General features: G+C 33.2%; 1 protein-coding gene across 1 annotated transcript; it reads right to left on the bottom strand.

The window, feature by feature from the left end:
- Window positions 1-2,227: 2,227 nt before the first annotated feature.
- ttpa (tocopherol (alpha) transfer protein) lies at window positions 2,228-7,440 on the bottom strand. Its single transcript, XM_056476321.1, has 5 exons — window positions 7,117-7,440; window positions 6,308-6,461; window positions 6,030-6,223; window positions 4,939-5,049; window positions 2,228-3,341 (listed from the first exon to the last, which is right to left on the bottom strand). Exons 1-5 carry the CDS (start codon window positions 7,309-7,311, stop codon window positions 3,138-3,140), a joined length of 858 nt encoding a protein of 285 aa, XP_056332296.1. The 5' UTR covers window positions 7,312-7,440; the 3' UTR covers window positions 2,228-3,137.
- Window positions 7,441-13,214: the final 5,774 nt, after the last annotated feature.

The raw sequence follows: 13,214 nt of genomic DNA, 5'->3' as shown, positions 1-13,214 counted from the left end.
ATCATAACTTGTATCGTTGCGTATAACCGGCGAAAGATCTCCGTATGTAGGTGATCTATATAGTGCCTAGGTTTGTAGGCGGTGGTCTGCAAAAGTATTGCATTGTAGAGTTGGAAATGAGGTCCAAGCTTCCATCCTTTAGTATAAACACACATTGCAGAAAACAGTATTAAACTAGGTTTAAAAAAATCTAAATAACTAATTAAATAGGATGTCCAAAATAGAGCTGTTTAATTAAAAAAAAAGTTTAAAACCTTGTGCTTTCTTTGTACAAATTGCTCCCTTGACTATATGTTGTGCCCTGGTTGTGCCCCACCCCTTGTGCTTTTGTCCACATCATCCTAAAACCAATGAAATGGTAGGTGTGTACTCACTTGAAGTTAAAACCGTGAAACACTTATATTTGAGAAGCCTAAACGGAAATAATGACTTATGCTTCTGAAATGTCATATCAAATTACACTTAAAAAAGAGCATAAGAATGCTTTATTAACAGTTTAAGTTTATTAGTTGCTCAGACTATTACAAAACATGAAAAATACTCTCTGTTTGCTTTTTAAAGATAAAATTCTTGTGAGTTTTTTAGTAGTCACATATGTAAGTGTGCTTATTTGCATTAGGCTAAAGGTTTGGTTGTGACATGTTTATTGGATATGAAATTCTAAGCTCTCAAACAATGCTGCCATACTGCATGCATGTCGGTCAGAGTAGCACAACTCAAACGTAAGAAAGGAGGATAAACTCTGGCTTAATTATATCAAGTTGTATTCAAAGTTTTTTTTAGATTTTCAAACAATCATTAGAAAGCCTAAGTGGTGAAACAGTTCAGTAAAAATCTGTCCCACAAATTTTCATGACAAAAATATGTATATAGCTAATTAAAAAAGAAATTCACAGACAGAATTAATGATTTTTGACAGATTGCAACAACTACATGAGTGCATTTGTTCAATGGTTCATTTTCAAGCAGCAAACACACCACAATACACTTTCTGTTTTTAGCACGTGAGATGACAACCATTTGGGCCTTTTCCACCATTTGGCTAATGTGAGAAAGTGCCATTGTAGATCAGGGTGCGAATTACAGGGGGGTTTGGGGGGGATTGACCCCCCTAATTAATGCTTGACCCCCCTTAAGGCCATCAAAACAAGATGTATATGGGGGGTGTCAGCCCTTTAATAGTAAGTAATATACATTGGCCTATTACGGTTCATACCATTGTGAATGCATAATCGCTCTGATCAATGCTAGGAAAAATATCATTCAACTGGCAGCTCTGGAACACCAATAGGCTTCTTAAGCATCCACAAGACACATTTCTTGTAAAATAGGTGTTTATATTTGCATGTAGTCTAAAAAAGAAAAAATAGACACCTAGTTTGTATAGTTTGATGTACAGTAACCTCTAAAATAGTCAATAAATATCCCTCAAAACACTGAAAATGTATACCTTTTATTAATAAAATGTAATTTAAATACATTCATAAATTTGATTTACTGAACCATGTATTACCAAATAAGTAGATCGCTGTGTACATTTTCAGGATGTCTATTGTAAAGTGGTCATTGTCACCACCTAACTGTTTCGCATTAACTGTTTAGATATTACAGGTTGATAGTGAGATATGTTGTACAAAATTAAATTATTGTGTATTTTCACCAGCAGAGGGCATGCATTGCTTTCTAAATTTAAGTCCCATACTGTGTGTACAATGAAGCTAGTACACACAGTATGGGACTTAAATAGGGCATAATGTGGTCATCGGTTTAAGTGTAATTTGGTGTAAATTGTGTAAAGTTAATACAATAATGAAATGTAAATAATTGTTTTGTTTTGTTATTTTCTTCATCAACATTAAAACTACCACACATGCAGAAATCAGGAATAACGTAAGCTTTTTGCAGATATTTTTTGCAGAACTTTTTGCACAGATTGTCCCAGATGAGCAATATGGGATTACGGCCCTTATGCAATGACACCATGGTGATAGGAAGGTATTATGATCTTAGTTGCTAATGGAGACTGCAAATTCACTGTTTTGTGCATCTCTAACCATTAGACTACAATGCCAGGGTTTTGAAGGATTTCATATACATTTTTTTAATGTTAATGGTAAATAATATACCACATAATAATGACTGGAATGTAGTTCAAAGCCACCCACTTGTTCTTGGCATGCTGAAGAAGCTAGATTGCGAAATGCGCTGGGACAAATATCACACAATGTTCTCTGAAAGTGTCCAGTTTTCAGGTTTAATTAAGTTAAGCACATTGTGAAATAATGTGTCTGCGAATATATTTATATCATTGTGATAAAGCACATGAAAGTCTAAAAATACAAACAAGATAATTATTGTATAACATGTAAAGACAACACAATTATATTCAATTAGTTGTTAACGTAAATAATTTAGTAGTTTTTCTGCCATGTGGCACATATTTTGGCATAAAGGGTGCAACAAACTGAACACCATTATAAACAGGGTTTCAGAAATTCACATTTATGGAAACCATGTAAACATGAAGAGCTCCAGTAAGGTCATTGGTCTGTTTGTTTAAGAATCGGAGCAAAAGGCAATAGAGCAAAGTGCCACTTTACAATCCCACTTGGTAGACTGAAAAGACAACAAAGGTTACCAATAGCTGCAGTTTACCATTACGATACAGATCAATTCATTTTTAACAGCTGAAGTGTAATAAACAGTTAATCCTTGATTAACTCGTGTAACATCCTGAGTTATGTCCAGTTTGATCATTTAAAAACGCGAATAAACACCATGACAGATCAGAAGGCACTTATTCTTATTATTTCAGTCACATACAATGTTAGTACATTTTTTGTTATTTACAATTGACTGTGGAAACCTTGTATTAAAGGTAACAAACATCTGATATTTAATATCTGATGCTAGATCGCATATCTTCAGAAGAACATCGAGTACTTCAATAAATCACATTACTTAGTCAAACTAAGCAAACAGGAATGTTATTTCTTCCAGTCTGGATTATCATAAAAGCTAATTATGCTGACAATTAAAAAAGCTGCACCATTCAGTCATTTGCAATATGAAAAAACAAATAAAAAATGTTCAACGTTTGTTGAAACGATGAGGTGATGGTGATTCACACCTTCATTTTATGACTGAGAAGCATGTCCTTCACCTCCACGTAAGTCAACAGAGAGCCTGTGCAGATATTCTTCAGACTGCATGATGTACTCAGTCCACTCTTGACACACTTCATCTACGCTGGGTCCAGTTCCTCCATACACTGGAGGGAGGACTGCCTTTGGAAAGTAATTGCAGAGACTTCTGGCGTATGAACAGCCATGCATATGAATCTAAAAGGTCAAACAACACAACTGTTAGTTGCATCTAGGGCTGCACGATATTGGAAAAATCTGACATTGCGATATTTTATTTTGCTGCGATTTATATTGTGATATATATATAATTTCGGCAGATGACTTGAATAGCTCTATTTGAAATAAAATTATTAACTTCGATTGGAATAATCTTGTAGAGGCGTGAACTTGCAAGAAGAAATAAATATGATAGAGCAAAGACAAAAGTAAAATAAGAAGTCAGATAATACGATACGATATTATCATGATATTTTACCCCCGATAATGATAGATCAGTGATATATCACAAGAAAACCATCCACAATACATTATGATATTCGTAAACGAAGAGGGAAATTGCATCAGAAAGTTATAAAATGTATTTCTGTTATTAACAGCACATATATTTCTTAGAATTGCAACATTAATATATGTTCAATCCGCCATTACGAGAAGTGCCACCGCATGCATATCACTATTTTGTCCTGCCCCTATTATCGAATTAATCTAATGTAAAATATAAACACTGCACATTCTTCATTGCTGATTAACTATAATAATCCCAACTCCACACTGCAGATGCTGCGATGTGATTATTGCGAATGCACACATTGCAATATTGATGCTGGAATGATATATTGTGCAGCCCTAGTAGCATAAACATATGTAATGAACACATTACTTTTGAATAGAAGATTATTCATAGAAAATTTGCTATCAATTAACTTTGAACATCAGACCATTTATCCAATGTAGGTGACTTTTTCTTTTTGCCTCAGTAGGACTTTAAGGAAACATTTTTGCTCAAACTGTCGTGTTGGTGGTTCATATAATGCAAGTCAGCAGCTACCAGAACACTAGTCATGTGAGTACTGATTTGTATAGCCTTTACATGTTTTTCCACTTGCAAAGTGCTGGTAGCAATTAACTTTCATTTTATGAATCACCACCAAGAATCAGGGTTTCAGCAAATATATATATTGAAATCAGAATTATTACACCACCACCATTGAATTATTTTTCCTTTTTCAAATATCTCCCAAATGATGTTTAACAGAGCAAGTAAATTTTCACAGTATGTCTGATAATATTTTTTCTTCTGGAGAAAGTCTAATTTGTTTTATTTCAGCTAGAATAAAAGCAGTTTTAAATTAAAAATAAAAAACATTTTAAGGTCAATATTAATAGCCCCTGTAAGCTATATTTGTTTTCGATAGTCCACAGAACAAACCATCATTATACAATAACTTGCCTAATTACCCTAACCTGCCTAGTTACCCTAATTAACCTAGTTAAGCCTTTAAATGTCACTTTAAGCTGTATAGAAGTGTCTTGAAGAATATCTAGTCAAATATTATTTACTGTCATCATGGCAAAGATGAAATAAATCAGTTATTAGAAATGAGTTATTAAAAATATTATGCTTAGAAATGTGTTGAAAAAAATCTCTCTGTTAAACAGAAAATGGGGGAAAAAACAAATAGGGGGCTAATAATTCAGGAGGGCTAATAATTCTATACATATTGTCACTTATGTCTTCGATGGCCTTGGGTTAGGTAAATCAGACTTATATGTATATTTAAATAATACTAACCCGTTGTTTGATTTTGTCTGGAAGAAATGGTCGGATCATAGCAAAGACAGGACGGAAAAAAATGGGCTCGTTTATCAAGTGGATGCCACGCACTTTCAACGGAAAGGAGTCCTGCAAAACAAATTTCATGTTTGATTTGTGTTTTTTTTAACTCTTTCAAGTTTTTTTTTTAACTCTTTCAATACTTTGATTTATTTTTTCAAAAAATAATTTTAAAAACTAGCTATGAGAGGAAGACAATCTACAAAACAACTATACATTGATAACCACTGTTTTCAGACACGCACTACAAATTTCACAGACCACAACGAAAGTGTGAACCTGGCTGCTTCATGTTTGGACTCAACAGTATAAGAAATCATGTGACCGTTAAACAAAAAACTCACCTCTCAGATTTTCTCACAAACTCATCAACCTAAACAGGAAGCAACCGAGTTCATGACTTTTTGTGGTCTGCGCTATATGCAGAGAGTTTCTGTATTTGCACGTTGTGAAAATTTGCATGCACAGACATCCCATCTCTCCTGCATATAGTGGCTCACTCATGCCAACAAATTAGATACGATATTTCAGAAATTATGGAGGCAAGAGATTGTTGCTCACCTGTAAAGATATAGTAAGCCTTAAATTACACAAATAGCACAGTAAAGAACATCTAGTGCAAATTGGGGTGGTCATTGGAGCTGCCATAAGGCATTCTGTGGCTATGAACACATAATCTGTCAGGATTCTGTGCTTAAACCGTTTCATCCCGCCACACTTTATTAGATATGATTAAATTAGATCAGATTAGATTCAACTTTATTGTCTTTACACATGTACAAGTACAAGGCAACGAAATGAAGTTTAGGTCTAACCAGGAGTCCAATAGCAGCCACTGCAGGATATAGGTATAAGTTATAAAGTACAATTATAGAAAAACTATGGCTAATATTTACAGATGGATGTACTATCAACATTATATACAGGTTGTATTAGCTATGAACAGAGATTAACAAAAAATTGACTCCTAATTCAGAATCCAGAAATTCTGTTTTCTTAACTCTAGGCTACTGTATTTCAGAGCCGAAAATGTTTAAATAGACACTTACGGTAAGTACAGAAGATATCTTTTTTGCCAAAGAAGGATTTATCTGCAGAGCATGAGCAAAACACCAATCTTGGAGATCAAAAATGACTTTGAGTCCATTTCTTTGCGTCTCCCATTCTCGAACAATCAGCTCTGACGTAATGAGGCTCACACGAAAAACCTCATAGGCTGTGAACTCTTTGGGGTTCCACTTACCTAAAAAAGCGTTTGGAAAATGGTAATATTCAATATTTTAAAGGCAGAGAAAAGTTTTCAATTATTGCTTGTGTATGTACTTGCCAATCCGATAGATTAAAACTCGACTTCCAGCATCATCTCTCGATCTCAAAACTCCATGGTAGTTGTTTTGGAGAAGTCCAATGACGGATGAGGGACGCAGATCGGCTGTTATTTCAGGACATTCTTGTCTCCATTTATGATAGTTAATCAACAGCTGTCAATTACCAACAAACAAATATAGAAATAATTATGAGACAGTCTCATCAGATGTGAAATATATTTAAAGAAATATATCAGGATGAAAATAAATGGCACATAAATAACAGAAGTATGGCTCATAGTGGTTGATATTATGACTGCATTGATTGAAAAAACAGGCTAAAAACTATTGACTACCAGAACCCTGCAACCAACACTTATCGAGAACATGTTTATAGGACATATACTTACATATTTTGACATAAAGCTTTTATATTTTATATAGAATGGATACATTTTATAACTATAATAAAAATTACAATCTTTATAACCTTAAATCTGCTGGAATTATGAATGAGCTGGAACACAATATTAAATATAAATGGTTTTGTATAAAAAAGCTAAATCTACTCTCAGAAATCACTAACTTGAACAAGAAGTTACACGCTTGGTATCCAATCAGACATTGTTTTGTTTTGTTCTTTAAATTATTCATATAAATAATTCTAAAGTGTGTCAGTTGGTCTGTCGCCAGTAAATGTTATTGCTAATCAAATCACGTATCACCAAAGGTGTCAGTCACTATCACTACAGACAACACGCGCATCTGTTTATTACACATTAATATGAGCGTTCCGTTATCGCTTATGTCAAATAATAATCCCACAAACCTTGAGCGCCAGCGCCACATCAAAGTCTCTCGCCTGCAAAAACCGTATCAAAAAAGTTTTCGACAAGTCCAAGTCTCGAATGCACAGTTCTGCTTCTGCTTTTTGTTTCAACTCTAACAAATATGGTGCAATCCGGGTGGAATCAACAGGTAAATTGTTTAATTCTTCAGTCTCTTCAACTTCTTCGGACTTCATATCTGCGACGGGCGGTTCAGTGTCATGTTGTTCTCAGAGCGGAGGTCCAGTCTTACGTAAAAGGGGGCAGGGAATGAGCCCGCACATGAAAATCACAACTAGCCTAATGCTTTTTTCACCTTTGTACAGGTCAAGTTTCGTCAAAAATTAACCTAGAAAACTCACTTAACTGAATTCTCACACTCGCAGTTTACAGAGACACGCCTTTAAAAAAAACATACAGTAGCCTATGGCATACATTTCCAACAAGCCTACGTGCGTCCTCCAGATGTTTAGGAGGGAATGAGGGAGATGAATTATTTTAATCATCCTGCAGTTCATTACGAAGTTACTAAATTTATTCTGGAAATAAATTTGTTTAACATTGTAGTTAAATAAATAAATGGGTGGATGATGGAAGGATGAATGAATGAAAAATAAAACAAAATAATTAAAAAGAAATTATGAATAATTTAAATGAACATTTTTAGTAAATAATAAAATATTATTAAACAAGATTTATAATGTCAGTTAACAGAAAAAAAATATTTTCAAAATAATATATTCAATCAGTTTATAATATTCTTTTCATAGTAGGCCTATATTTGGTTGGGGTCTATCCAGAACCAATAAAAAAACAAGAATATTTGACTTAATTCTGTTTTTTATATCACTCAATCTCTTTTAAATCAATACATTCTCTACGTTTTAAATGATTAGTTGTCTTAAAATAAATTCACAACTAACAATAATAAATACATTTTTTTTTATAAATTTGACTGTTGGACTGCTCCACGATGGATATTTTATTTTGTAATATTATTATTACATAACATTACATTATTATAATAATATTATGTTTGATTTTATACTGAATAATATTTAATTACGTTAAAATTGTATTTGTTTAACTGTCACCATACAAAATATGGTAGAAAATGATGTTATATAGTTAATTCATTCATTTTCTTTTCGGCTTAGTCCCTTTATTAATTTGGGGTCGCCACAGCGGAATGAACCGCCAACTTATCTCGCACATGTTTTACACCACGGATGCCCTTCCAGCTGCAACCCATCTCTGGGAAATATATATATATATATAGTTCATAGGTATAATTTATCCTTCTAGATATTTATCGGGGGCCCCCAGACATGGGGCCCAAAGCAGCCGCTTACCTCACTTGTTGGTTAAATCTGCCCCTGATTATATATATTGTTTTTATCATCTCAGAAAAAATGGTACAATTTGTTACCAAAGAAGGAACAAATCCTTGTCACTGGGGCAGTACCTTTTTATGGAACAGAATTGTATTTTAAGACAAAGAAACAAATTTGTACCATTGCAGTTTGTACCTTTAAGGACATTATTTGTACCATGAAAAACCAAAATGTACCTTTGGTTTTTAAACCTGCAGATACAATATTGTAGTTTCATCAAAAGTACAAATCTGATCCATGAAGGTACCACTACAGTGACAAGACACTTTGTACCTAACAGTGTCAAATGTGTTTCTTCAAAAACTATTTAAAAGCATTTTGCTTTATCCAAAATGGCTCAATTTATTTTCAGCAAATATAAAACATCAAATACATTTATTAAACAATGTTTTTGATAAAAGTTAACACAAATCAAAAGATATATTTTTTGCTAAACATTTCACAACACTTTTCACAAAAATGTTACAGAAATACATTCTCCCATGTACAATATAAAACATTTTTCTCCAGTTTTCACACAATACCTTTGTAATCACTTAAAATTTCATTTAATTTACTTAATTTTAAAATAGAAATAGAATTATGCAAAAGTATTGTAATGAGATATACAATATTTTATTCGTTTACAAAACTAAAATGTCTGCATGAACACTGCATATGCAGGACTTTTGCCAGCTCACGTGTGTAGTGGAAAGCAAACACCCAAAGGTGCAGATATCAATAATGAAAATGTATTTATCAGAAAATGCTCACCAAATGTTTATTAAGAATGCCTTAAATGTTTAGTTTACAATACCTATAGTTTTGTTTTACCAGTTGTTTTGTATTATAGAACTTAATAATTAATGTTTATGAGTTTCTTTAAACATGCTTTTAAATGATGATTCATGTTTTAATATGAAAACTATTCATAAATTACTTTCCCTTTCCACTAATATTTATTTCTATAGATATCGTAATGAAGAAGGAGTTGTCCAACACTTATGTACCTTTTTTTATGAGAACAATTAAGTATTTTTATTTTAATTGTACTACAGAACAGTATCATAAAATAAATTTTCTGTACCATAAAAGGAACAACTTTTACAAAGGTACAAAACTATTGCTTGAGGAGTGTACCACTGTGTACCTTTTTTCTGAGAGTATATATATATATATATATATATATATATATATATATATATATATATATATATATATATATATATATATATATATATATATATATATATATATATATATATATATATGTGTGTAAGATGATACTCATTATTGAATGCTTTCAACCACACATCACCTTTGATATGGCTTTTATCTTTGATATATCTTTTTTTTTTTTTAAAAAACATCTGTTCGCCTGCCATTTTAGAGGTTACTATAACCGATAAATCAATCGTTTGGCACTTAATTTTGTGGCTAACATAACATAGCCGATAGCTAAACTCAAGGACGCAGCGATTGAACATCTGTCTGCATGGTGACGTCACGCGCCTCCCTTACAATGTAGCGCTCGGCGCAGTTTCCATATTTATATGTCGTTTGGCTCGTCAGTCATTCGAATTTAATATTAAGCAGCGACACGATCAAGTTTGCCTGGCTTCATAGAGGTATGTACACGAAACTGCAAAATCCTAAAACGAGCGTAGAATATATCAGTTTCATCCACCTTTGTGGGATGATGCAGTGATGATGCGGGGATTTAACACGGATGCTGCCTGTCGACTAAAATGTATAACCTTATGAATGTAATGCGGTATTCCGGTATGATATAAAGGGCGAATAATTACATCAATGTGCAGTTTTATTCTAAGTGTATACATATAAGGAAGATATTTAGGGCATCATTGCGAGTGTTGTTTAATGTTCGACGTTATATCTGAGCATTGCATGTCGAATAGGCCTGGTTGCCATCATGCTTTAACTCTTATGATTTTGATGTTTTATAGGTTACACTAGAAGGATGGAAGGCTATTTTTGATGCCTTGGATGTGCTGGCATTCTGAATGCACTGCCTCTGGCTGTTGTGCTTTGTCCATCAGGCTTCCAGTGTCAGCAGGCACAGCAGATAAGAAAACATTCAGCGTTATTTCACCTGGATAAGATATATATCTCAATAGATCTTCTAAGAAAGAAAAAACAAACACCTCTGTTCAGAATCTGCTTCGTCTGGCCTGTGGTGCTGAGAGAATCAAATCTTAATGTATTTTAAATTGGTGTTCAGATTTTCATCACACACAGAAGAATTTCTGTTTGCGTTTTAGGCTCTCGCTGTACGTGTTCACAGTGGACCTTGATTTATTGTATTTCAATTAAGGCACGCGGTGAATGCCAACAGCACAGCCATATACACTTCAACAAATGTAAACTTCACTATTTATTACTATTCTACTGTTCTTGTTTTCTGTACATTTGTTTTGAAATTAATTGTATATTACTACACTCTAAAATGTTTGAATCCGAATTTTGGTAAAATACAAACAAATACAACCCTTCAGTTAAAACTGGTTATAAATTAAGTTTACAGTTGATTGGACTTGTCCATATTTTACCCAAAATTTGAGCTTTTTTCTCTTTTTTTTCAATGAGATTCCCATGTTCACTGTTTCTACAGTCAGACTGATTGCTAACGTTTAGTGATTGGTAATTGCTAAAAGGAGCTTTTCTGTAATCTCTGTCTGGATTGACATTTTTGTGATTATGAAAGTATTTACAATTTTGTGACATTAAAGAAAAATCTGAGACATTCAATATTTCGATTAGTTCATCTATAATATCTATCAGTTAAGAGCTGTTCTCCATTTTTAGGGTTGTACTTAGATGGTTGTTTTCATTTAATAACACAACTCTTTTAAGACACATGTTCAAGTGTTCTTTGACATGAAGTGTTACCATGAACTGGTATTGTGGAAAAAAGAAGTCATGATGTCTACCTCGACATGATCAAATCTGAAACTTCAGTTACAATTCTTGTAACAAATAAAGTCTTCACGTGAACGTTAACACGGAGTCCTACTGCTTGAAACTGAATAAACAGAAGCCCAGAATACATGTCTCGCTATCAACAAAAATGATTTATGAGTGCTTTCAACATGTTCATAACATGCTTCTGATTTGCTTAAGTGCACTGAACATAAGCAGTAATTTCATATCAGCAATTTAGCATAAATCCCACTTTCATAAAATTCATATAAGACTACATCATGATGGTTAGAATGGTTATTCTGGTATATTCTTGTATATACCTTTTATCTAGTGGTATTCAGTGAAAAACAATACAACATGATACTGAATATCTGAAATATCTGTTAGAAATTTTATAATAAATACAGTTTTTGTATGAATATTGAAAAAAGAGTTGTCACACTGTCAACTATGATTTAATATCACATACCTTGTCAAGAAGAAACAAAATGCGTTTGAAGATATCTGGAGACCTTTTAATAACTTCCTGAAGTACAGTGTAAATGTTGGGAGTCTGCTACTACAAGAACAAGTTTAGAGGGAGTAGGGCAGTATCGTGGTTTAAACATAGACTCGAGAAGCACTCTTTATTCAAACAAATCCTTTTTTTTTTGTTTTTTGTTCTCATTTATTTATTTTATTTATTTATTTTAAGGGAATGGGTTGATGGGAGGGAGAATAGGGTGTCTTCATGATTATTATTCTGTAACTGTAATCTGTTGTGATATGCAAATTGAAAAAAGTTATAAATATATTGTACAAAAACAAAATGATTTAATGGAGTTCTTCAAAAGCTGCTTCTGCTTTTCTGATGTGTGAAATGGAGTGATCTCCTATCACCAATTATTGCAAATTGGTTCGTAAGTTGAATGATTAATGAAAGGCTACATTTTTATGCTGCTTATCAGTTTTTCTTATTTGAATTTGTCACGACCAGCTCAACACTGTGACAAACGAAGGTTTGCAACGAAAAATATTTATTAAGAAAAAATATCTAAAATAGGATTTACAAAAAAGGAACCACAACTTCGGTTAACCAGATGTTAAAGTATCTAACAGAACAAGACCTAACTAATCATTACAACAAACAACACTAAATTGAAAGTACTAAGCAAAATCAATAGAGATAAAACAACCACCACCTCGTGCCAACAATGACAAAACCTTTTAAGAGAGGAGAACAGGTGGACTTTGTTCTCGTAATGTTTAACATTTGACTTCTTCAACACCTATCACTTCTACCAAAATGTCTCTTTCACCCTTTCTCTTTTCAATGAATGTGTGAGCTCATCTATGTTTACATGTACACATAGCCCTACACATGCCTCAGTGACATGCACACACAAACAGTCAGACACAAACACACAGGGGTGTAGCAACCGTGGGGGACGGGGGGTCCCCCTCACTTTTAGAGATAGACCATTTAGAAACGGGTGATTAATAATTATATGAATGTATGATCTCATTTTAGTGGCATTTTAGTGGCTACTGATCAACATTTTTCATTTTTGTGTAAAAAAAAGTAGGCTAACCGAACCTATAACCATTTGGGACACACTGATGGCAAGTAAATAGTAAGTAAATGGCTTAACTGTCAAATACATTTTTTTGCAATGATAAATGCTAAGTTTAGTCTAGACCCCCATGCTGAAATCCAAGTATCCAAATATCCAAGTCCTGCTTTATGCAGAACTATATCCTACTGCATCTAGAACTTAAGAGAACAATAGTTGGCAATAGTGGCA

This window comes from Danio aesculapii, chromosome 2, assembly GCF_903798145.1.
Source record: "Danio aesculapii chromosome 2, fDanAes4.1, whole genome shotgun sequence".
NCBI lineage: Eukaryota > Metazoa > Chordata > Actinopteri > Cypriniformes > Danionidae > Danio > Danio aesculapii.
This window is presented reverse-complemented; position numbering and strand designations above follow the sequence as displayed.

Coding starts and splice junctions, on each gene's coding strand:
- ttpa (XM_056476321.1), bottom strand. CDS start 7,311: ATGAAGTCCGAAGAAGTTGAAGAGACTGAAGAATTAAACAATTTACCT. Junction 6,462..7,116: donor ATGTGGCGCTGGCGCTCAAG/GTTTGTGGGATT, acceptor GGTAATTGACAG/CTGTTGATTAACTATCATAA. Junction 5,050..6,029: donor AGATATCTTCTGTACTTACC/GTAAGTGTCTAT, acceptor TTTGTTTTGCAG/GACTCCTTTCCGTTGAAAGT.